Source organism: Odocoileus virginianus, chromosome 5 (assembly GCF_023699985.2).
Source record: "Odocoileus virginianus isolate 20LAN1187 ecotype Illinois chromosome 5, Ovbor_1.2, whole genome shotgun sequence".
In the NCBI taxonomy this organism is placed as follows: Eukaryota; Metazoa; Chordata; class Mammalia; order Artiodactyla; family Cervidae; genus Odocoileus; species Odocoileus virginianus.
Genome location: NC_069678.1, coordinates 57,242,417 through 57,268,797, shown reverse-complemented (window position 1 = coordinate 57,268,797; position 26,381 = coordinate 57,242,417). Strand labels below are relative to the sequence as shown.

Here is a 26,381-nt window from a genome sequence, read left to right as displayed (position 1 = left end):
CAACTCCGAGGAAGCTGCCAGTGAAGAAAACAGTGAGTTATCCAAGCGTACAGTGGTTTTCAAGGGCACACTATCATATTTTGTGAAATGAAGAAGCCCAGGAGTTGTCACAGAATGTGGCTGTAAGACAGGATGCTCAGCTGTTACAGAGACATTCCACAGAAGCAAAGGGAAATCACCCTGAAGGGTTTTAGAAATGGTGATTTGGGAGTTTTGGTTGCAACCAGTGTTGCTGCATGTGGGTTAGACTTCCCCGAGGTTGATCTGGTTGTTCAAAATTCTCCACCAAAGAATGTTGAATCCTACATTCATCGTTTGGGGCAAACAGGTAGAGCTGGGAGAACTGGGGTTTGCATCTGCTTTTACCAGCACAAAGAAGAATACCAGTTAGTCCAAGTGGAGCAAAAAGTGGGAATTAAATTTAAACGAATAGGTGTTCCTTCTGCAACAGAGATAATAAAAGCTTCTAGCAAAGATGCCATCAGGCTCTTGGACTCTGTGCCACCCACTGCAATCGGTCACTTCAAGCAATCTAGCCTAGAAGCTGATTGAGGAGAAGGGAGCTGTGGAAGCCCTGGCAGCAGCCCTGGCCCACATTTCTGGTGCCAAGTCGGTAGACCAGCACTCCTTGATCAACTCAGAAGCGGGCTTTGTGACCATGCTCTTGCGGTGCCCAATTGAAATGCCAAACATTAGTTATGCTTGGAAAGAATTTAAAGAGCAGCTGGGTGAGGATATTGATTCCAAAGTGAAGGGAATGGTTTTCCTCAAAGGAAAGCAGGGTGTTTACTTTGATATCCCTACTGCATCAGTAAGAGAAGTACAGGAAAAGTGGCATGATTCATGGTGCTGGCAGCTTTCTGTGGCCACAACCAGAGCTAGAAGGTCCACAGGAAGGATATCGTAACTTCCGAGGACAGCAGAAAGGCAATCGAGGCTTCAGGGGACAGTGCGAGGGCAACCAAGGTGTCGGGGGACAGCGGGAAAGAAGTAGAAGCTTCAGAGGACAGCGATCAGGAGATGGCAACAAAAGTAACAGATTCCAAAACAAAGGCCAGAAGTGGAGTTTTAATAAAGCATTTGGACAGTAACTTGAAGTAGAGGATTTATTTGGCAAAAATAGAACTATGTTCAGCAATGTGGAACTGAACATTATTTTTCATACAAAGTTAAAAGCACATTGTATTTCCTTCCTGACCACTTGCCCAATCCCTATCTCTTCGAGAGAGAAAAGCTTCATCTAAATTATTTCATCTGATTGATGACTGTCATTTATAACTTTATTGCTACTTCCATCTTGGGTTTTCCTTTGGAAAAGGTGTATGGATTAATTACATATTCTAATGTATTGTTTATAGATTATAAGATAAAGTCAAGCATGTATCTGCTGATACTTTTTAAGTTGACCTGTCTTTATACTTAGAAATGTCTCTTAATGTAGGCTTCCCTGGTGGCTCAGATGGTAAAGACTCTCCTGCGATCCCTAGGTCAGGAGGATCCCCTGGAGAGGGAAATGGCAACCCACTCCAGTAATCTTGCCTGGAGAATTCCATGAACAGAGGAGCCTGGCAGGCTATAGTCCATGGAGTTGCAAAGAGTCAGGCATGATTGAACTATCACTCAATATTTTTTACTTAAACCTAGATTATATCTGTCTTTTATTATAAGCCTCCTCAAATTCTTTTATGAAGGAGATAAAAGGAGATAAAGTAATAATAAAAGAAAATGCTTATTTTTCTTTTTTGCATTGTCTTTATTAGTTCAGTGAGTACTTACCAAGAACTTGCTATGTACAGTTTGTTTTTTTTTTAGTTACTTCAGGTAGGAAAAATCTCTTCTCTTCTTAAGGAATAATCCATACAGGTGGGGAAGCAAAAAAATTTCAAAAGAAAAATCAGAGAATAATTTTTTTCAGTATACAAATACCTATAATAGCAAAGACTTTATACAATGATTTAGAAAGCTTTTAAAAGTGAACATGCATTAGTATTTTAAATGCAAAAAGAAGACTATAAAGTGCATTTTATGAAACATTTGAAAATCATTGTAAAACTGTAGTATTACCATAATTTTGGTTTGAAGCAACTTTAATTTCTCTAAGCCTTCATTTATTTATAAAATGGGACATATGTTACCACTTCATAGTGACTTTTGTTACTGTGGATTTTTAAATGCTATAGGATGACTTTTGTGCACAGTGAAGATTATCTATGGCTATTTGCAATTTTTAATTTTTATTTTATAAAAGTTAAAGTTTTTAACTGAAACCTAGTTTTTAAATATTTTTTAAGAAAACAAAAAAATCTTACTCTATTTATAAATTTGTTAAGTTTTAACCATCACTTTAAAAGATTTATTTAAATTTTTGGTTAAATATTTTCTTCATGAATCAAATACATTTATCTTCTTTATAAAGTATTTCAAACTCTGTTACAACAAGCAAAACCTCCCTAAAGATTTAAACGACTCTAGCAAATCTTATCAATTAAATGTATAAATATAGTAAATTTCAGGCATTTGTAAGGGTTACAATAGTATTACTAACCAATAGAATTCTCCAGCACATTTCAAATAAATGTTACAACTCGATAAATAATTTATCTTTTCATTTGAAATTATGTGCCCTTATTCTCTAACCTGTGAAAGTCTTTCAATATTATAAACACCATTCATAAATTTTCTTACATTAAACTTTACGAGTTATGAATGGAAAGTGGTTTTCTTCAAGATCTCAATTTTTAATTGTAAACTTTCCCAGAATTAGAAAAACACTTTTACCTATTTCTTCGAAGACAACTTTTATCATTGTAACAATTATCAACCTTAAACCTTTGCGTTTACCGCAACCAAGATTTATTTTTCACTACCATTACATGTTGATTGTGTATTGGCTGGGGCTCCACCCCATCATCTTTTTGTTCCAGATCTAGAGAGAAAGAAAGAAAGTGAAGTCACTCAGTCGTGTCCGACTCTCTGCGACCCCATGGACTGTAGCCTACCAGGCTCCTCATCCCTGGGATTTTCCAGGCAAGAATACTGGAGTGGGTTGCCATTTCCTTCTCCAGGAGATCTTCCCGACCCAGGGATTGAACCCAGGTCTCCCGCATTGTAGGCAGATGCTTTACCATCGGAGCCACCAGGGAAGTCAGAGCCAGTATCTGTGATTTGCCACAGACAGCAAAGAGCACAGGCAGGCTGGCTTAAAGCCTCCCCTTGGCTTTGTATTCTGTTAGCCTGAGTCAGCCACGTGACCTAGGCTACTATCACTGGGCAGGAAGTCTGATCCTCCCGTAGGAAGAGTTACCCATGAAGAAGAGCAATAGCATATGGAAATGTTTCAAATATATATGATCAGTCAATACGTTCTACCACATTTGTCTTCTAAAAAAGAGGGGGAAAAAAAAGTCATATTATTACCTAATTATTTCAAATGTGCATTTTCGCTGTCAGTATCCAGGCTGCAGCTCTCTTCTTTCAGTAATTTTGTTACTGCATGACTGAATGCTGAACTAGTTTCCTGCTTTTGTTGGGCCCTACACTCATGCTAATGACCTGGTCTTAAGGTTTAAATGAAATAATGTAAATGAAAGAATCTACGTATTCTTAGCAAATATAAGTAGAAATACATTGTTTTCTTGCTCTCTTGTTTCCTACCTCATTCTTCCTAGTTCCATGTTGCTTGTGTGGTAGAGTGTTTTTTGTTCAGGCCCAACATCTAAACCAAAATCACTCATCAGGCATGGATAGAAGGAATTTTGTTTTCCTGCCATCAGTTTTTCTGAGTTTCAGTCATTTTTGGCCTCAGAAACAGTCTGCTGTGCACCGTCATTAACACCCATCCTTCTGACTGCTCTAGAAATTACATTTACATTCATTTAGCCTTTTACTTTGGACTTTTTAGAAGCCACATCACACTCTTTTTCTCATATGACACTAATTTTTGACAATAAGCAACCTCCAAGTCATTTTTACATATTTTTTAAGCAACATTTCATTCATTCCATAATGTGTTTATGCCCTGATTTTTTAAGATGCACTTACTAGCCAGATTATAGAAGGAATTGGAAGTTATGCAGAAGAATTTAGATTTAATGATGTAGGAAATAGGAAATAATTGAGTTTTCTGAGGCAGGAAATAGGAAAACAGCATGATATCATTATCACAGTGTGGTAAAGAGTATGGAATTTTAGGTCAGCCCTTCCTGGATTGGAATTCTATCACCACCAGTATGGCCTTTGTATTCCTATCCAGACACTATCTAGCTTATAGCACTGTCATTCAATAATTGATTCAGCAAATATTGGGTTCCTACTTTGTACTAGGTGGTGTTGAATGAAATAAACTTGGTTCTTGGCTTCATTATGTTCACAGTCTAGAAACAAGTATAGAAATGCAAGAAAAGAAGCAAAATAATAGTGAACCATTGTGATAAAGGCTCAGAAGGACAGGAACAAGTGATAGAAAACTGGGGTATGTGTCTTTCAGTGATCAGGGAAAACCTCTCTAAAGTGCTAATATTTACAAGGAATAAATGAAAAAAAAAAAAAAAAGATTCTGTAGCTGTCGGGAGCCCTCCCAAGCCTTCCTGAATATTGACATTCTACTATGTAGTCATGGCTGGAGGAGGGCGTGGCAATCCACTCCAGTATTCTTACCTTGGAGACTCCCATGGACAGAGGCATCTGACAGGCTGCAGTCCATAGGATTTCACAAAGTCGGACATGACTGAAACAAGTGAGCATGCACACACACATGTGTTCATGGCATCTAAGTGCAAGCACTGTTAAATTTTATTGAAATCCTCCTTTCAGTTTGTGTCCAGTGAAGCTGGGAAGTACAGAGGGATTAATGGCTCCAGGTGCAGCCTTCAGTCATTCACAGATGAGAGATGGAGAATAAATAATCCACGTTTCTCACCCTCTGATGGCTCACCTGAGGTATATTCCACATGGATGAGCCTTCATTGCCCAGAGTGGCAATCGCTTCATTATGTACTTATTACTGGCTTCCCTCTCCTCCCTGTTTCACTTCTTTTCTACTGGTGTTTTCTAAGGTTGCCTCTCAAATAAAGTATGTATTCTCACATCTTTATTAGGCAGTCTGCTGCTGGGGGAACACAATCTGAAAGAAATATCATCTCTAATTACCTAGGATAATGTTTGGAATAGCACATGCACTCAGTAAATGTTAGTTCTTCTTTTCTTCACTCTTAGTGCCCCTGAGTAAAACATATATGATGAAATGTTTTACGAAGTTATCTCTAGATTATATTATAATTTTGGAGGTAGCTAAAGTTAAGAGTCCAAGAAACCAGTGATGAAGCTATTACTTTAAGGTATCTGCTTCATATATCTCTTTTTTTCTTCCTAGGCCCAGTAGGCTAATCTGTATATACTCATTATGTTCATTTCATAGTCTTTACCCATGGTGCAGGGTGTAACAGTATGAAGAGAAACACACAAGGTCTTTTCAGACCTGGACTCAGAGTGGGGACTGTCACTCAGTCATGTCCGACCCTTTTGTGACCCCATGGACTATACAATCCATGGAATTCTCCAGGCCAGAATACTGGAGTGGGTAAACTTTCCCTTCTCCAGGATATCTTTGCACCCCAGAGATCGAACCTGGGTCTCCCCTGCATTGCAGGTGGATTCTTCACCAGCTGAACCACCAAGGAAGCCCAAGAATATTGGAGTGGGTAGCCTATCTCTTCTCCAGGGGATCTTCCTGACCCAGGAATCAAACTGGGGTCTCTGCATTGCAGGCAGAGTCTTTACCAGCTGAGCTACCAGGGAACTGGTCCATTATTATTTCCTCCTCTTTTGTTAGCCAAATCAAATCACAGAGCAAACCCAACATCAGTGGTACCCTTGGAAACATGGGGATTGGGAAGGGAACATTTCTGAACCATGATCCAATCTGTTACAACAGGTTTCCTTTGTTATTCCAGTTCAAAGTACTCATTTTACTCCCTTCCAGGCAATTTTGTTTTTGTTATTCAATTGTTTAATGACTGTCTCCCCCATGAAATTTTGTATTAGACGTGAAAGAAAAAATAGGCTATCTATGGTAACAAATTAAGCCCCAAATATCATTTCACACAATGAAAGTTTATTTATTCCTCATGTCACAGTTTGATGCAAATTAAGAAGCACTGCTCCCTTGTATAATAGCTATGTTAACTGAGTTTGTGCAGCCCATCCAGGAGAGGACCAAAAGATCAAATGTGAAGATTCTTTCCAGGGCCAGGCCAAGAAATGGCTTCTATTACTTTTACCCAGTGGCACTAGTGGTAAAAAACCCAGTTGTCAAAGCAGGAGACATAAGAGATGTGGGTTTGATCCCTGGGTCAGGAAAATCCCCTGGAGGAGGGCATGGCAACCCACTCCAGTATACTTGCCTGGAGAGTCCCATGAACAGAGGAGCGTGGAGGGCTACTGTCCATAGGGTAGCAAAGAGTCAGACACGGCTGAAGCAACTTAGCACACACACAGGAACTTTTACCCACCTCTGGCCAAAACTCAATCATGTGGCCCCAGTACTGCTATAGTATGAGGTAGGAGGCAGAGAAATCCAGCCTTCTTGCTATTCAGGAAATTAAAATTTTGTGATGAACATACAACTTTTTTTCTACTAAGATTGTGGGGTCTTTGATGGCAAGATGTGTCTCTGGTACCATAAAGCCTGGCAAGTAGAAGCTCGTCACTTGCTCAGTGAATGAATGAACAGCTACAATAATGAACTGATTCTGAAGTCAGTTTTTTCATTTAAGAAAAGAGAATAATAATACATACCTAAGAGAAACATTATAAAATTTAAAAAGTAATCTCTGTGATAGGGAGTTGTTTTATGCAAAGATCTATGTTCTATGCGTCTGTCTTGGTTTTATGACCTCACTTCTATTTTAGAAATGGTTCAGAAAACAACAAAACTCTGTAAAGCAATTATCCTTCAATTAAAAAATAAACTAATTAAAAAACAGTAAAAAATTAAGTATAACTGATATGCTAAAAAAAGAAGAGAAAATCAAACCATATAAAATAATCATGTAAAACCACAAATGGAAGAAAACCAATGGAAGACAAAAATAGGGACAGAAAAAAAACAAGGGTAACAAACTGAAAACATTAACAAATATGGTAGATGTTAATCCAACTGTGTTAATAAAAACTTTAAAACATCAAAAAAATGCTTCAAAAATGTTGTTATTGTGTTTGAATTACTATCTGTGATAAAATAAGGAAAAATTATTGTTGCATGCAAATATGTGGATATATGAAGCAAGACTTTAAGTTTCATTTCTTAAGATAATGGTTGAGAGAATATGTTCTAAAAAAAAAAATGTCAAGACAAGAGACTTAAAGCAGAAAGAGGCAGAAAGGATGGCACCATCTAGCCCAGAGTATTGTGTGAAGCTGCAGGGCTTCCTTCTCTTGGCCCCACTACCCAGACAGAGCAGTTCTATACATGTGTACTCCTCCCCATCCCTGTAGAGTTGAAAGGATTTGGAGAAGGGAGTGAATGAAAAAGGAACAATGAATGAATGAACATCTTATAGTGATTCATGAGACTCGCCATCTTTTTCTGTCTTTTTTACTGGTCTTGAGATAAAACATATGCATGGAAGAAACAAGAAATCCTGGGTTTATTGACTGATCTTCAATTCAAACTTAATAAAATGTATACAATGCCTGGGGACATCCAAGGCACTGACTGATCACTGCGTCAGAAGTTCCATGAACCCCTAGATTGTGCTGAGTGCCCTTCCTTCAAGCTCCCCAGTACAGTGGGCACACTTCTGTCATATCACATCTTAGATTATATTTACATGTTTTGGGTCATTGCCCTTCAATGATAAGCTCATGTAGGGGTTTATTCATAATTTATGCCAGAACCCACACAGGCCTTACTCTTGCATAAAGAATTCTGGATTGCCCTCTAGTTCCTGAAAAGGCTTCATATCTGGACTTCAAAGCTTTGCCTTTAAATTCAAGAGATTTGCAGTGCTATTGCTAAGACATCCTTTGCCCCACCTAATTCTCACAAATCTAGTGTTGAGTGTATGGCCTCATGCTTTCTGGAAAACCCCTTACTCTAATTCACATAGGTTGAAACCTGCCAAATGTAACAACACATCTTAATGAATTTTCTGAAGATATTGGTGACATTTAAAATGCAGTCGATTCTCACTTGCTAAGGACAGCTGTGGTGAAATTCTTTCCCAGAAACTGAATGGACTATGGCTATTTAAAATGTCTCTCAAGCTTATAATTCAACTAAACATACAATATTTGTAGGGTAAGGGAGTTAGAGAAGGCGAGGTTCAGAAAAAGAATGAGAAGGGCACTTTACAGGAACAGATCACCTTTAATGAGAAGAGAAGCGAGAAGGGGCAGCAGATTAGTGAGCTGCTACACTAACCTAAGAGAAGAGTAAGTGTATATAGGCATATATGTGGAAAGCTACTGTCTTAAGGGAGCCTGTTCTTCTCCAAGGTTTTTCAGAGTAGTTATCTCTTAAATGGCTGGGGCAAGGAATTCTGGAGATGGCCAGTGGTTGGCCCAGCTGGAAGCTGGGCATAATCAACCTTAATGTCCTTTTTTTTCTTTCCAGTAAGAGTGTTCTTTGTTTTGCATAGAATGGTGGGGAAGACCTGGAGGGGGAGTTTTAACTCCAGGCTATTTTGAGCCATGTAACTTTACTTCAATATTCTCTACCATAATTCTTTCTTGGATTACAATTAGTGAATTTATTTGATATGCCGCCTGTTCTTCATTAGATCCAAGAACATTACTGCATTAAATGATGACTATTAGTAACCACATCACAAAGAACTAAGAGAACATGAACCTTGAGGTAGAGTTAAAGTTCTTAGTCAATTTAATGTTTATTTCAAAGCATTCTTGACATTTCAACCCTCCTGAATTTTTCATTTATGCAGTAGTGTTTGAAAACCTAAATCTCAAACTCTAGTGTTATCACGAGTGCCCACTGGCACTCTGAATTTGAAAGGTTAATTTTAATGAACATTGAAACGCTTTCATTAGCAGTCTCATTTAAATATAATTGAAATGTGAAGCTGGGAGTTGTAGTGCTTGGCATCCAGGTCTGGCCTATTTATTGTGCAGTCACAACTTAAGTGCCCTACCCACACTTGTTAAATATTGCAGTGTCCACAGAGTGAAAAACACTGATTAGAAGTGTAACTGAACAAGGTCTTATCCCCAGGAGAGCATATTTTAAGTAAGAATTTGTACCTTAAGGACTTTTTATGTGTACTTTCTTTTTTTTTTTTTTTTTATGTGTACTTTCTACTTTTGAGTAGCAGGAAAAAGAGGCAGCTGAATGCAGCTCAGGCCATTGAAAAATACCGAAAGTGCAGGAAGGAAAGGATTGTGAAATAAGGAGCACAAGCAAGTGATAATTAGCATCCACCTAATGCACACAATGATTTTTTTTTCTTCTCTTGGTCATATCATTTAAATACAATTAAGGTGCTGAATGAGGTTATATTTCAAGAATGTTGACTAAAACCTGGAAGCCAGGAATACACAAAAGGAGTTTAGCCCAAAGCAAGGAACTTTTCCAAAAGCTTTCAAACAATATTTCCACATATAACCCACTAAGTCTTTTAAAATCACTTTGACCCAGAGGCTCAGGCACTTACCTAAGGGTATGCTGGACCAACCAGGACATTGATAGCACTTTAAAACAAACAAACAAACATGAAAATTTATTTTTTAAGATCTTATTTTATTTGTCAGAAAGACATCACTAAGACTGGTATGCTGGTCTCTAGCATCATCATCGGTTCTTGCACTTCAACATTGGCCTTAAAAACATGATGTTACTCCCAAAAATGTGATGTTACTCAAAAAAAATGTGATCTTACTTGTAACCAAGAATACTAGGTCTCTTGCAAAATTATTGTATTTAACAGTATGTATCTTCCTGATATCCTAAAACCTTTTCTGAAAAGTGTGAATTTACACCAGCTATGGCAGGACCCAGTTCCAGTGATTTGCAGAGAATAAAAGCAAGTCTATCTTCTTGTTGTTGTTCTTTAGTCACTATGTCCTGTCTGACCCTTGAGCTCTCGTGGATTGTAGCCCACCAGACTCCTTTGTCCATGGGATTTACCAGGCAGGAATACTGGAGTGGGTTGCCATTTCCTTCTCCAGGGGATCTTCCTGACCCAGGGAATGAATGCCCATCTCCAGTAGTGGCAGGCAGATTCTTTACCACTGAGCCACCAAGGAAGCCCAACATAACTATATATTGTTGTTGTTGTTCAGTTCTTAAGTCATGTCCAGCTCTTTGTGACCCCCATGGACTGCAGAACACCATGTTTCCCTGTCTTTCACTATCTCCCAGAGTTTGCTCAAACTCGTGTCTATTGAGTCAGTGATGCCATCCAATCATCTCATCCTCTGTTGTGCCATTCTCTTCCTGCCCTCTATCTTTCCTAGTATGAAGACCTTTTCCAATGAGTCAGCTCTATGCATCAGGTAGCCAAAGTATTGGAGCTTCAGCTTCAGTGTCAGTCCTTTTTAAGTATATGTCACTTTCTTGGATACTTGAATAGTAAATTTTGAGCTTATAATTTTACTCGCTATAATAAAAGAAAATAATAACAAGTACATTTCTCCTAAGGAGAGTGCTTAACTATTAATAATTTATACAATTAAAAAAAAAAAGCTTTTTGGGGCACTTAAGGTTAGTTAAGGGATTCCCTGGTGTCTCAGACAGTAAAGAAACCTCCTGCAATGTGGGAGACCTGGGTTTGATTCCTGGATTGGGAATATCCCCTGGAGAAGGGAACTGCTACCCACTCTAATATTCTTTCCTGGAGAATTCCATGGACAGAGGAGCCTGGCAGGCTCATCTATGGGGTCACAAAGAGTTGGACACAACTGAGCGACTTTCACTACAATAAGGTTAATTACTGAGGTTCCCAGGTGGCTCAGTAGTAAAGAATCCAGCTGCCAAGCAGGAGACACAGGTTCAATCTCTGGTTTGGAAAGATCCCCTGGAGAAGGAAATGTTAACTCACTCCAGTATTCTTGCCTGGGATATTCCATGGACAGAAGAGACTGGTGGGCTACAGTTCATGGGGTTGCAAAAGAGTCGAACACAATTTAGTGACTAAACAACAAAAGTTTAGTTATTATTGCCATTTTACAGATTAAAAAAGTTAAAATAGATGATTCAAGTTTTCAAATATGTAGGCCTAGACTGTATTAAATAGTATTTAATCAGACTGTATATTTGTTTTTCTATAAAATTCAGGATAATATATTGCTGACTGTGATGATTTCATAATGTAACACTATAATGGTGGTATGTAAATCACTTTTAATTTTAATATAAAAGTTAAAATTATTAACAATAATTATAACTACAGAATTTGTTAATTTTTTATTTTAATAATGCATTTATAATCAGAAAATTACTTCAGCCTAAACACATGGTTTGCTAAACTTTATTATATGATTGTACATTTTATAGACAGAAAGAATTGCATCAATTAAATAAATATAATCTCCAAAATTTTGACTGCTGTTTATGTATTTTCACTATAGTTAAAATTTCCTAGAATATCCTTTACCGTCCTAATTTCAAGAAGAGATTTATTGTTTACTTACCAGACATAAAACAGGCAAGGAATAAGATGCTTATATAAAGAATTTTTTTTGAAGCTGCTGAAGTGTTACTTTAAGGGGGAATAGTGAAGAATAGTATCATCTTTTTGTTCCCCACTGAATTTAGATAGTCACAGCATCTAAAGTGGTAGTGTCTGTGTATATATACTAGTAGGCTGTGTAACCTGACAATTAGAAAAGCATCTGATTATGCTCTTCACAATCCAGTCTTGCTTTTTATGTTTATTTAGATGCATTTGTCAATTTATAAGAACAGTTAATCAAAATTTTTTACATTTTCTTTTTTTTTAAAGGAGCCCGCTACATGAAAAAAATGCAAGTCAAAGTGGTCACAACCTAGAAGTCTGCAGAGACAGGAATAACTAGCAAGTAGATACTATGTTATTTTACTATGATTAAGTATATAGAATTAAGTAGTATTTTGGGAATCTTACTCTATAATGACCAAATGGTCTTATAATTTTAAATTTATACTTAGTATTATTTTTGTTAAGTATATGTCATCACAAAAATAGCTAGGAAGAAAAATTATAACTATGGATTTCAGGAAACTAATTTTCTGTCAATAATAATGATATGATCTTGCATTCTCTCTGAGGTCTTATTTTCAGCACCCTAATTCAACAATCTATCCCTTTGTAAAGAATAAGAGCTACCTTTGCCTTATGACATACTTAACCACTATATAAATGAGTGAATTCCTCTCTTAATCATTAACAGAAATTATATTATAATCATGCTTTTAAGAACTAGAGTGAAATTAAATTCAGTTCTGAAGGTTACATTTCAAAATTTCAAGGTTATATCAAATAAAATCCAGGCACAGAGCAGGAGCTTTCCACTTATTAGAACTCACTGACATGTGCAAGAAATGAAATAGGAGGTTCAATGATAAAGACAAGCGATGTGGGAAGGAGTAAATAAGATTATTTTAATGGCAAGAAGAATCTTTGAAAGTCTCATTGTTCCAAATGAAAGTGGACAGAGTTGATTCTTTCTCCTCAAATGTATCTTGAAGATTGTAGTAGAATCAGAAAATGTTAAAGCTAAAAGGATTTTAGAAAACATTTATATCAGCTCTTTCACTGATATGGATTAAGGAACAAAGATTGCAAGTAGGAATTGATTTTATATGCTAAAATTACACATATATCACATAAATACCTTTAGATACATATACATATGGGAGATAGTAAAGTACAAGGAAACCTGGCGTGCTGCAGTTCATGGGATCACAAAGAATCAGACACGACTTAGTGACTGAAAAACAACAGCATAACATAATATACATATATTTTAAGATAAAATTAATAAAGTTCTTAATTAAACATATTTTTAATGGTGATTAAAATATATTTACAAAGATACACATATATAAGAAATGATAGCAGTATTTGCAATCAAAATCTTTTAGAAATTGTCCATAAATATTTTATATTTAAAATCCTATAGTAGAAATTTCTATAATTACAAAATTGTGTTTTAATTTCATAGCAGTAAAGATTCCTAAATAATTATATAAACCAACAGAAGTTTCTTTTCTTTCAATCTCTTTTAAGGCTTTATAAATGGCAAATCATGGATGATAAACACCTTATGTTTAAATGCTATCAAATATTTTACAATTTGAGCCATTTATTTTGAAAAGAAAAATGCTAAGCAATGACTCGGTAGAAGTGAAAAACATCATTATAATGTAAATTATTAGTCCTTAAGGTATTTGGTTTATAAATTTAGACTTTTTATCATGGATTGTCATACAGTGATACAAGCTTACACTATAAAATGGTAGAAAGGAAAGAACCTTCAAAATTTAAAAAATTTTAAAAATAAGCACAGTTGATTTATAATATTCTGTTCATTTCAGCAAAGTGATTCAGTTATATATATACATGTATATGTATATATTTTTTCAGGTCCTTTTTTAAATAGTTCAGTTAGGCTATCTTAGTACTAAAGGAGAGAACATTGTGAAAATATATTTAGAAATACATTTGTAATAGTCAAGATTAAATTTAACTCAGAAAGAAATGAAGAAGACCATAACTTTGAAGATATTGAGGAACTTACAAAGGAAAAAGTATCTACTAAACTGTTGAGAGAGAGTCTGTACACAAAGAAACTGATGCTTGGAATAACCCAGGGGGGAAATTTTAGGAGCCAAACTATGTGGCTGCAGTAGGAGGATTTTGATGAAAGAAATATCTTTCTCAGTGGCTTCTATAGGAACCTGGTTTGGAAGAAGAGTAATCCCGTTATATAAGATCTGACCATTAAAAAAAGAGCAGAGACTTTCCTGGTGGTCCAGTGGTTAAGAATCCACTTGCAGTGCAGAGCACTCAGGTTCCATCCCTGATCGGGAACTAAGACCCCACGTGTCACCGAGCAACTAAGCTCACAAGTCGCAGCTAGAGTCCTTGTGCTGCAATGAAAATTACACATGCCCCAACTAAGACCTACACCGCCAGAAAAATAAATATATTTTAAAAAAGAAACGGTTTACTTTTAGTAAAGGATGTTAAAATCCTTTTTAAAATCCTCTTTAAGGTAACTTTAATTTTAATGTGAAATTCATGTGCCTCTAGCATAGTAAAATAGGATATTACAGGGTCGGTGGAAATGCAGAACTAGAGCTCTAGAACTAGAAGACATTGACTTGATTTACCTGAGTCGGGATACTGGTTGAACCCACCAGAATTTGACCAGGCAGAAAACATACAAAGTGAAAAGGAAACATTGCTCCAGTACAGTTCCTCAGTTCAGTTCAGTTCTCAGTCGTGTCTGACTCTTTGCGACCCCATGGACTGCACACCAGGCCTCCCTGTGCATCAGCAACACCTGGAATTTACTCAAACCCATGTCCATTGAGTTGGTGGTGCCATCCAACCATCTCTTCCTCTCTCTTCCCCTTCTCTTCCCACCTTCAATCTTCGGCAGCATCAGGGTCTTTTCAAATGAGTCAGCTCTTTGCATCAGGTGGCCAAAGTATTGGCATTTCAGCCTCAGCATCAATCCTTCCAATGAATATTCAGTATTGATTTCCTTTCGGATGGACTGGTTGGATGTCCTTGCAGTCCAAGGGACTCTCAAGAGTCTTCTCCAACACCACAGTTCAAAAGCATCGATTCTTCGGTGCTCAGCTTTCTTTATAGTCCAACTCTTATATCCGTACGTGATTACTGGAAAAACCATAGCTTTGACTAGATGAATCTTTGTTGGCAAAGTAACGTCTCTGTTTTTTAATATGCTGTCTAGGTTGGTCATAACTTTCCTTTCAAGGAGTAAGTGTCTTTTAATTTCATGGCTGCAATCACCATCTGCTGTGATTTTGGAGCCCCCCAAAATAAAGTATGTCACTGTTTCCACTGTTTCACCATGTATTTGCCATGAAGTGATGGGTCCAGAGGCCATGTTCTTAGTTTTCTGAATGTTGAGTTTTAAGCCAACTTTTTCACTCTCCTCTTTCACTTTCATCAAGAGGCTCTTTAATTCCTCTTCACTTTCTGCCATAAGGGTGGTATCATCTGCATATCTGAGGTTATTGGCAATCTTGATTCCAGCTTGTGCTTCATCCAGCCAAGCGTTTCTCATGATGTACTCTGTATATAAGTTACTTAAGCAGGGTGACAATATATAGCCTTGTCGTACTCCTTTTCCTATTTGGAACCAGTCTGTTGTTCCATGTCCAGTTCTAATTGTTGCTTCCTGACCTGCATACAGATTTCTCAGGAGGAAGGTCAGGTGGTCTGGTATTCTCATCTCTTAAAGAATTTTCCACAGTTTATTGTGATCCACACAGTCAGAGGCTTTGGCATAGTCAATAAAGCAGAAGTAGATATTTTTATGGAATTCTCTTGCTTTTTCAATGATCCAGTGGATGTTGGCAGTTTGATCTCTGGTTCCTCTGCCTTTTCTAAATCCAGCTTGAACATCTGCAAGTTCACCATTCACGTACTGTTGTAGCCTGGCTTGGAGAATTTTGAGCATTACTTTACTAGTGTGTGAGATGAGTGCAACTGTGAGGTAGTTTGAGCATTCTTTGGCATTGTCTTTCTTTGGCATTTATCTGAGTAGGATGCTGGTTGAAGCCACCAGAATTTGACCAGGCAGACAGAAAACATACAGAGTGAAAAGGAAACATTGCTCCAGTACAGTTCCTAGGATCTTCGATATTAAGTTGTCAAAATTCTGCATAGAAGAAGAAGAATTGGCAACAAAAACTGAGCTCTAGTCAAAAATAAGAGAAAAACTGACTTCAGCTGTTTTTGTTTTGTTTTAACGGAACCAAAGAAGCAGAGAGAATCAAAAAGGTTAACCGTATTAAGTGGTGCTGAAAAGTGTTCAGCACTGACGGAGAAAAAGCTTTTGGAGATCACAATTAGTCAGTCATTGGGAGCTCTAATGGAGATAATCCAATTTTGACAGTCAGATGGATTTACGAATCATTTCCAATATAATAATGCCTTTGTTCTCTACCTTATCACTTTCCTATGTCAATCCCAATAATAGAATTATGTTTTTCAGAGTTATCTTTAGGTAGTTTTTTATTCACTCAGATTTACTTAATCTCAGAATATATCAGTTAACGACACCTGCGTGCATGGTGCCGAGTCTCCTCAGGCATGTCGAACTCTGTGCGACTCTGGATTGCAGCGTCCTTGACACCTCTGTCCATGGGACTCTCCAGGCAAGAATACTGGAGTGGGTTGCCTTGCCCTCCTCCAGGGAGTCTTCCCTTAAAACTTCCCATAATTTGAAGAGCTAATCCAATTTAATATAATTTTTCTAAGGGAATCTTTATTACTGGGTAATTCTATCAAACATAAATAGTTTATTATTATTTCATTTAGGAACCTCATAGATGATTTTCCACAGTAGGCTGGCAAATATTCTATTTCCCTCTGGGTTGGGAAAAACCAGTCCTCTTGCATCTCTCCTACTACTATCAAACTCACAACACTTCTGACACCAATGTATCAGGATTTTTTTTCCCACAGCAAGCAATTTTATGTAATACCATCTGAGTGTCATAATTTAAATCAATTGTGACACCATTTACCTGAAGATGCTCTCAGATCCCACAGGTTAAGGACTCACTCTCAAAGACTGCCCCCTGACATGCACACTTTAGATGATAACTGCAAGTAATAGGTCCTAGAAGTTATCTACAACTTCTGTCTGACAAAAGGATACCCACTCCAGTATTCTGGCCTGGAGAATTCCATGGACCATATAGTCCATGGGGTCGCAAAGAGTCGGACACAAGTGAGTGACTTTCACTTTCACACTTTCTGTCTGACTAAGCTAGAGATTGGCAGATCCCAAGACATACTCCCTTTGGATTCAGTTATTTGGTAGAATAACTTACAGAACTCAGGCAAACATTTACATGAACCAGTTTTTTAAAGGGTATGGTAAGCTGGAAGAAGCACAAGCTGGAATCAAGATTGCCAGGAGAAATATCAATAACCCTAGATATGCAGATGACACCACCCTTATGGCAGAAAGTGAAGAGGAACTAAAAAGCCTCTTGATGAAAGTGAAAGAGGAGAGTGAAAAAGTTGCTTTAAGCTCAACATTCAGAAAACTAAGATCATGGCCTCTGGTCCCATCACTCCATTGGAAATAGATAGGGAGACAATGGAAACAGTGTCAGACTTTTTTTGAGGGGGCTCCAAAATCACTGCAGATGGTGATTGCAGCCATGAAATTAAAAGACGCTTACTCCTTGGAAGGAAAGTTATGACCAACCTAGAGAGCATATTAAAAAGCAGGGACAGTTTACTTTGCCAACAAAGGTCTGTCTGGTCACGGCTATGGTTTTTCCAGTGGTCGTGTATGGATGTGAGAGTTGGACTGTGAGGAAAGCTGAGTGCCAAAAAATTGATGCTTTTGAACTGTGGTGTTGGAGAAGACTCTTGAGAGTCCCTTGGACTGCAAGGAGATCCAACCAGTCTATCGTAAAGGAGATCAGGGCTGGGTGTTCATTGGAAGGACTGATGCTGAAGCTGAAACTCCAATACTTTGGCCACCTCATGTGAAGAGTTGACTCATTGGAAAAGACCCTGATGCTGGGAGGGATTGGGGGCAGGAGGAGAAGGGGACGACAGAGGATGAGATGGCTGGATGGCATCACCGACTTGATGGACATGAGTTTGAGTAAACTCCGGGAGTTGGTGATGGACAGGGAGGCCTGGCGTGCTGCGATTCATGGGGTCACAAAGAGTCAGACACGACTGAACAACTGAACTGAACTGAAAAGCATGCAGATGAACGTCCAGGTGAAAAGATACATATAGCATGGTCTGGGAAGGTTCTCAGTGCAGGAGCTTCTGTCTCTATGGAGCTATAGTGTATCACTCTCCAAGTGGGGGAATGTGTTCACCATCTGGAAGCACTCTGAACCCCACACTATTGGGATTTTATCGAAGCATCCTCATGTAGGCATGACCACGTATTAACTCCCATTTTTAGCCCCTCTCCCTTTTCTAGAGAATGGGAGATGGAACTGAAAATTCCAGGCTTCTATTCATGGTCTTTCTGTGGACAGCCCCAACTCAGGAGCCATCTAGGAGCCCACTCAAAGTCACCTCACTAGAATAAAAGACATTCCTATCACTCAGGAAACTCCAAGAGGAGTAGGGTGTCAGAAACGGAAGTCAAAGACCAAATATTAGAATAAGAGATGTTTCCTGTGCTCTTACCACTTAGAAATTCATAAGGGATTTCACGAGCTCTATGTCAAGAACTGGAGATAGAGACCTGTGAAAGAAAGTGTTAGTTGTTCAATCATGTCTGACTCTGTGCAACCTAATAGGCTGAAGCCCACAAGGCTCCTCTGGCCATGGGATTCTCCAGGCAAGAATACTAGAGTTGCCACCCACTCTAGTATTCCTTTCTCCAGGGAATCTTCTTGTCCCAGGAATTGAACCCAGGTTTCCTGCATTGCAGTCAGATTCTTTATCATCTGAGCCCCCACTGAAGCCCATAGCCTCATAGGCAATAATTTCAACTAGTACCTGGCACATAATACCGACTTAATTATAATTGCTTATAAGTAATTATTGAATGAGCAAATGAATCAGTGCTCTTCTCCCTTTGGATTATCTCCACATTTTTTTTAAAGTACAGTTATTCTCTTGCAAAAAATACACTCAGAATTATTTGACTATCTTTAAATCCTTAAATAAACAAATAAGACTCAGAGAAAGGAGATTATGTAACACTTTTGTGTGAGATTTTCTACCTGATTCTCATTAGTGCTACTTTTTATTTTTATGTCCTGTCACTATATACTTTATTATTATAATTGTCATTAGAGCCTAATAACAGACACATTTTTCTAAACTTTTAATATAGAAAACAAATACTCTTAAATATTTGTATTGTTTTATTCTTTTCTTTGTCCACATAATAGTAGCTTTATTGTTTTATTTCAGGTTATCTAAATAATCCATGCTCATTGTGAAAACTTCAAACGATGTGAAAGTATGATAAAGAAAGTAAAAGTTGCTTCAAAAACCACTCAGTTGATAAATCCACAGTTAGCATTTACAGTCCTTATGGGTTATCACTTTATCATTGTGAAATGTCCCTTTTTATCTCTAATGATTATTCATGTTTTAAAAATCTTCCTTCTATCTTGAGTACAAATACTGCATTTTTTTTTTTTAGTTAATATTTGCATGGTGTTTATTTTTGCATCCTTCTACTTCTAAACTTCTTGTGTCCCTACATCTATGATTTCTTGGAAGCATCATATAGTAACCTTTAAAAAAATCTAGTCTGATAATATAGATATTTACTTGGAGTGTTTAAGCCATTTATATTTATATAATTGCTGATACAGTTGGGTTTTTACAGGATTGGCCAAAAAGTTTGTTCTGATCTGTAGGAAAAACCAGAAAGTCCGTAGGAAAAACCAGAATGAACTTTTCGGCCAACCCAATAATAATTGAAACTCTGTATCCATTAAAAAATAACTCCTCAGTCTCCTTCCCTCTAGACTCTGGAAGCCACCATTCTTTCTGTCTCTATGAATTTAGCTACTCTAGAGATCTCATATAGGTGACTCAAAGAGTATTTGTCCTTGTGTTACCAACTTATTTCACTTAGCATAATATTTTCTACATTCATCTCTGTTGCAGCATGTGGCAGAATTCCTTTTCTTTTACATGGAATAATATTCCATTTTAAGTATATATCACATATTGTTTTATCATTCATCTGTGAATAGATAACCTGGGTTGCTTCCTCCTTTTGCCTATTGTGAATAATGCTGCTATAAACATGGGTATACAAATATCTCTTCAAACCTCTGCTTTCAACTCTTTTGGGTATATATCCAGAAGTGGAATTCCTGGATCATATGATAATTTTCTTTTTAGTTTTTTGAGGAATTGCCGTACTGTTTTCTGTAGTGGTTGCAAAATATTATATTCCCACCAACAGTGAACAAGCCACAAACAAACGAGTTTTTCCACGTCCTAGTCAACACTCACTATCTTGTGGGTTGTTTTTATTAGTAGACATCCTAGGGGACTTCCCTGGTGGCTCAGATGGTAGAGAATCAGCCTGCAATGCAGGAAACCCAGGTTCAGTCCCTGAGTCAGGTAGATCCTCTGGAGAAGGGAATGGCAATCCACTCCAGTATTCTTGCCTAGAAAATCCATGGACAGAGGAGCCTGGCAAGCTACAGTCCAAGGGGGTGCAAAGAGTCAGACACACATATAGTCGGATACATATATATATATATGTATAAATATATAAAATTAAAAATCACTTTATTATGGTAAAATATGCATAAAATAAAATTTGACATTTTAAGTATACAGTTTTGTGGCACTAAGTTCATTAACATTCTTATGCTGAATATTATTATCATTATTAATGTTAATTGGTAATAAGTTACATAGTTCAAAAATGAAAACTTCCAAATCATATGACTTGAAGAAAAAGTCTTTTTCAACTCTATACCAAGTCAACCAATCTCCCTCTTTAGAGGGAAGTAGCTATTATCAATTTCTTATATAAATTTTAGAAATATTTTTCCAATATATAAACCTATGGACACACACTTTTTCCCTTCTTCTCCATAGATAGCATTTTTAGACACTGTTTAAAAAAGTTGCTTTTTCCACGTAGTAGAAAATACAGGAGATAATTTGATATCTGTTTATAAAGAATTTTCCTATTTTTATTTTTTAAACTCCTTAATAGTACATTGTATAGATGTATGTCATTTCCAGTCTTTTGCTATCACAAGCAGTGCAGCTCTAAGTAATCATATATAATTCATAAATTTCTTTGCATACATACAAACATATTATATTAATAGGAGAATTTGAATTGTTATATATAATGATATGTCATTTTGGTTGAGTCTGTAAAATTCTCCCTCATAGAGCTTATTCCAATTTTTACCATTATCTATAATGTGGTGAATGCATCCATGTTGGTTTCAGTCATGTCCGACTCTGTGCAATCCTACGAACTGCACCCTGCCTGGCTCCTCTGTTCATGGGTTTCTCCAAGCAAGAATACTGGAGTGGGTTGCCATGCCATCCTCCAGGGGATCTTCTCAGATCAAACCTGCATCTGTTACATCTCCTACACTGGCAGGCAGGTTCTTTACCACTAGTGCCACCTGGGAAGCCCCCAATGGGATGAATATGACTTTCTAAATTTAATAGATGGATATTGTACTCGAAAGCTGTGATGGCTTAGATTGCCACAGGATTATATGTAGACATCCTGTCCTCACATTGCCACCCAGAAGTAGATTGTAATGATTCTTTTCTTATTCTGAGTCTCATTGTGCTGAATATGTAAAGTAATATCTGAATTACTTCAAAGTTGCATTTTCTTGACAATTAGAGAGGTTCAGAATTGTTTCATATCTGTTAGTCATATGCTCTTCTATAAATTGCATATTATTGCCTTTATTGCCTACTTTTTTGTTGTTTTTTATCACTTTGTAACTATACTTTGTATGTTAATACATATACCAACCCTTTTTTCTTTCAAATATATAACAAATATTCTACCTAGCTAAAATTTTATTTTGCATATGTTTTTGTCATTTTTTTAGCTATGTGAGGCAAAACAGATCTTTTCTTGTTGTAATAAAATTAGCTAGCTTTTGCTGTGATTCTTCTGTATATAATTTATATTGGTAATTAATTCTCTGGAAGGAGTTGTATTATTCTTAGAGATTATGACAGGAAATATATTTTCTTAAATTATTTCATTATTTTAATCTTAATTCATTTATGATTGTGAAAGAGTTAGTTTTTACAATTATGGAATGTTTGTCTTTAATGTGAAATGTGTGATGGTTTCACACTTTTATACAGCTGTCCTGAAAGTATTAATATTATTTCATAGAGAAGAAATGTCAGTAAATAAGAGAGAGTAACCCTCAATTTAGACTTACTGGATTAAGAGGAAAAAATTATCTCAAAATGTCAGGAAAGGGAGAGGAATACTGGTGTTTTGTTTTGTTTTGTTTTTTCTGATACTAAAAAAGTTGCCAGAAGTCCTCGAGTTATTTCTTACTTACTTCCATGTTTACTGGATAATTCCCACAAGTATTTGGATGAGTGTTTGGAAATTAAAACTTTTACTTCTATTACTATTCATCTCACATGATAGAGATCCTCTCTGCTTTACAAATTATAGTGTTAGTTGAGCATGATGGGTAGCAAGAATACATATGTCATGAGGATAATAGAGTCTAGTGGTTGAAATGCATGTTGGGGGTTAAATCATCTAGGTTAAAATCCAGCATTACCATTTAAGGCTGTGTAAAATTGAATGCATTCTTTAACCTTTTATTCCCTCTGTTTCCTCATCTGTAAAGTGAGTTTCATTGTGTGTGTTTGTGTGTGTTAGTTGCTCAGTCGTGTCTGACTCTTTGTGACCCCATGGACTCTAGCCCACCATGTTCCTATATCTATGGGATTCTCCAGGCAAGCATACTGGAGTAGCTATTCCCTTCTCCAGCGGATCTTCCCGACCAAGGGATCAAACCCGAGTCTCCTGCATGGCAGGCAGATTCTTTACCGTCTGAGCCACCAAGGAAGGCCCTCATTCCCATTTCTGTTTCCTCATCTGTAAAACAGTTTCATTGTACTTGTTTTATAAGATTGCTTAGGTGTTGTGAAGAAGTCAGCAGACAAAAATGGCAAAATCTGTAAATTCATAAGTGAAGTATTTGGGGATATTAATATGAAATATATTTCTGAGAACAGTATGAGAAATGAATCAGAATAAGAAGCAACAGGACACATGGCACATAATGAACACACAATAAACGATACTTACAGTGATTTTTATAAGAATCAAGAAATACAAATCAAAATGGACAAGTTTATTTCAAAAGAAAGTATGATAACCCTATATGCAAAACAGAAAAAGAGACACAGATGTACAGAACAGACTTTTAGACTCTGTGGGAGAAGGCGAGGGTGGGATATTCAGAGAGAACAGCATTGAAACAAGTATACTATCAAGTGTGAAACAGATCACCAAGTCAGGTTGGATGCATGAGACAAGTGCTCAGGGCTGGTGCACTGGGAAGACCCAGAGGGATCGGTTGAGAGGGAGGTGGGAGGGGGGATCGGGATGGGGAATACATGTAAATCCATGGCTGATTCATGTCAATGTATGGCAAAAACCACTACAATATTGTAAAGTAATTAGCCTCCAACTAATAAAAATAAATGGAAAAATAAAAAAGAAAGTATGTTTACTGTAGGAGTCCCCAACCTCTGGGCCACAGACCAGTACTGGTTCGTGGCCTTTTAGGAACCAGCCACATAGTAAGAAGTGGGTGGTGGGCTAGAGAGCAAAGCTTCATTTGTATTTACAGTCACTCCCCATTGCTGCGTTACTGTCTCAGCTCTGCCTTCTGTCAGATCAGCGATGGCATTAGATTCTCATGGGAGCATGAACCCTACCATGAACTGCACATGTGAGGGATCTAGGTTGTGAGCTCCTTATGAAAATCTAACGCCTGATGATCTGAGGTAGAGCTGAAGTAATGATACTAGTGCTGGGGAGTGGATGCAAATAAAGATTATCATTAGCATAGAGGTTTGACTGCACAGAGACCATAATAAATCAATTGTTTGCAGACTCACAGCAAAATCCTATCAATGAGTGGCAAGTGACAATTAAGCTGCATCAGGCTTTATAGTGACAAGTGAGTTGATGTACTTCAATTGTACAGCTGCATCTGGTGGCAGGCTTTAAGTCAGAACCCAACACTTATTTTAGTCCACAAGTGGCCTGCCCATTATTTTCTTTACCATTTGCATCTGTGCCTCTTTACTGCACTGCATACTTGTCTCAATCACAGTTTTGGTAAGCCCACAAACTACCCCTAACCAAATGAGTAAAATACCAACGTCACTGGAGAGCTTCTTTGAAAAAGGGGAAAGATTCGATGATCAGACAGCAGAAAAAAAAAAAAAAAACAGACAGCAGAAGACTGTAAGACTGCAAAAAAAAAATAAAGGTGCATTTGAAAGAAAATACGAGGAGTCCTACTTAAATTATGGATTTGTTGAAACAGGTGATTTCACATTCTCCAGGGCCGCTTGCTTTGTGTAATATGTGGTGACTGGCTCTCCAGTGAAGCCATGAAACTTTCAAAACTGCTTCACCACAGAGAGGCCAACCACCCTGCATTAAAAAGCAAGTCTTTGGAGTTTTTCAAAAGAAAAATGTGAATACAAAGAACAGAAGCAGTTTTTGAAGGCCACTACTTTATCAAATGTGTCTGCACGAAGAGCATCATTCTTAGTGGCTAACCACATTGCTAAAGTTAAGAAGTCCTTTACTTCTGGTGACGAGTTGATTCTGCCTGTTGCTGAGGACATTTGTCATGAGCTTTAAGGAAAGGCTGCAGTTCAAAAGTTGGCGTGTGCTCCTCTTTTGGCTAGCACCATAACTGGACAAATTGATGAAATAGCAGAGAATACGAAGGCTTAATTGTTAGAGGGGATTAATGAGTCATTGTGGTCCACAATCCAGGTTGACAAGTCTACTGACATTAAAAAACATGGCGATAATTCTTGTTTTCGTATGATATATTTTTTCTATATTTATTTTTTTTAAAACTATTTATTTTTTTAAAAACACCTCCAAGTACATATCTTACTGAGTGTGCCTTAGTCATTTTGTTTCTAGATACTCAGAGAGAAATAAAAATATACAATATTGTCCATGAAAAATAACCTAAAACTGATAACCAGTCGTTGTAGATGTGGCATCTATGTGGACAGAAATTCAACATTTAAAGAATTAAATTGGTTACGTGGTTCTTCAGATCCTGTAATGCCCATGTGAACTTCCCTGGTGATTCAGGTGGTTAAGAATCTGCCTGCAATGCGGGAGACCCAGGTTTGATCTCCGGGTGGGGAAGATCCGTTAGAGAAGGGAATGGCTATCCACTCCAGTATTCTTGCCTGGAGAATTCTATGGACAGAGGACCTGGCGGCCTACAGTCCATGGGGTTGCAAAGAATCAGGCACAACTGAGAAACAGATGCTTTCACTTTCAGCAGAATGCCCATATGCAACTTGGGTGTCTGTTATGATAGATAAGAAAGTAATTGTGGATGAGCCTCTAAATAATGATCATATGAAAGGAAAGCTAGTGGTTAGGAGGGAAGTTAACACAGACTGTACTTGACTCTCAAGCTATGATGGGCAGAGAGAGAGACCACTACCAGCGGCACACTTCAGGCTCCTCGCCAGACCTGTGCTGCTCTGGGTATCTCTGCATAAGTCTGCATCGTGGCTTCTGTGTCTTGAGGTGTTCTGATGCTAGGTGAATGAGTTCCTGATGCTGCGGCATATATCTGAATTTATTCCTACCTGTGCTGAAGAAAGAGCCTAGTTCCTACCTATAGCCTGGTTGAGAGCTTTCTGGCTGGAATCTAGGAACTGATAGTTCTTTAAACTTGGAGAGGAAAAGAAGGGCAGAAGGGAGGGAAACTGACATTTATTGAGTAACTTTTATGTAGTCCAATTTCATTTATACACACATTTTCTCATTTAGCTCTCATAATAGCTCTAAATGAGAGAGAAAGAAACTGAGCTGCGGAGAAGCTAGTTAAGTGACTTTTCCATTGTTACTACAGCTACTAAGAGCTGGCCATGACTGAGCAACTGAGCATGCATGCACACACAGCTACTAAGGGAAAATCAGTCTTATAACCTATTTCTACATGACTCAAAGGTTTATTCTCTTTCTACTCTATTGCCAAGAGAAGAGAGTTTGCATGAGAAAAACTGAAAGGAGAGAACATCATAAAATTTAACCGGCATTATAAAACTCTAGAGCTATATGTCTATGAAATAGAAATTGAACAATGCCTTCTTAACGCAATAACAATTGGAACAATGACAATAGCTGTCAGTATTGATGCATCAAGTATGAAGCCTCTGACCATAGGATAAAGGGTAGATTTATGAAGATCATGATAGGAGGTAGACAGAATGACTGTTCAGGAGCAGCCATGAAATATCCAGGGAATAATACAAAGTAGGTTTTTGAAACATAGGACAGATCTGAGCTAAAAATGTAGATGCAGGCGGTTTTACCATGAAGATGATAACTAAAGCCAAGGGTATAAATGAGATTTCCTAAGAAGAAGTAGAAAGCAGAATAAGAACCAAGAGCAAAACCTGAGCTAAAGAATAAGACGA

General features: G+C 37.4%; 1 protein-coding gene and 1 pseudogene across 6 annotated transcripts in view; both read left to right on the top strand.

Annotated features, from left to right (window-relative positions):
• Positions 1-26,381, top strand: part of LRRC7 (leucine rich repeat containing 7) — a 608,651-nt gene that overhangs the window by 137,348 nt on the left and 444,922 nt on the right. Inside the window, exon 2 of one of the 6 annotated variants that reach the window (XM_070467941.1) lies at positions 11,958-12,033. The exons of the other annotated variants lie outside the window; for them this stretch is intronic. Coding sequence (XP_070324042.1) covers position 12,033 — 1 coding nt within the window. The 5' untranslated portion in view covers positions 11,958-12,032. The remainder of the gene's footprint in view (positions 1-11,957; positions 12,034-26,381) is intronic. 6 annotated transcript variants of the gene reach the window in all.
• LOC139035061 (nucleolar RNA helicase 2 pseudogene) lies at positions 43-1,430 on the top strand (annotated as a pseudogene).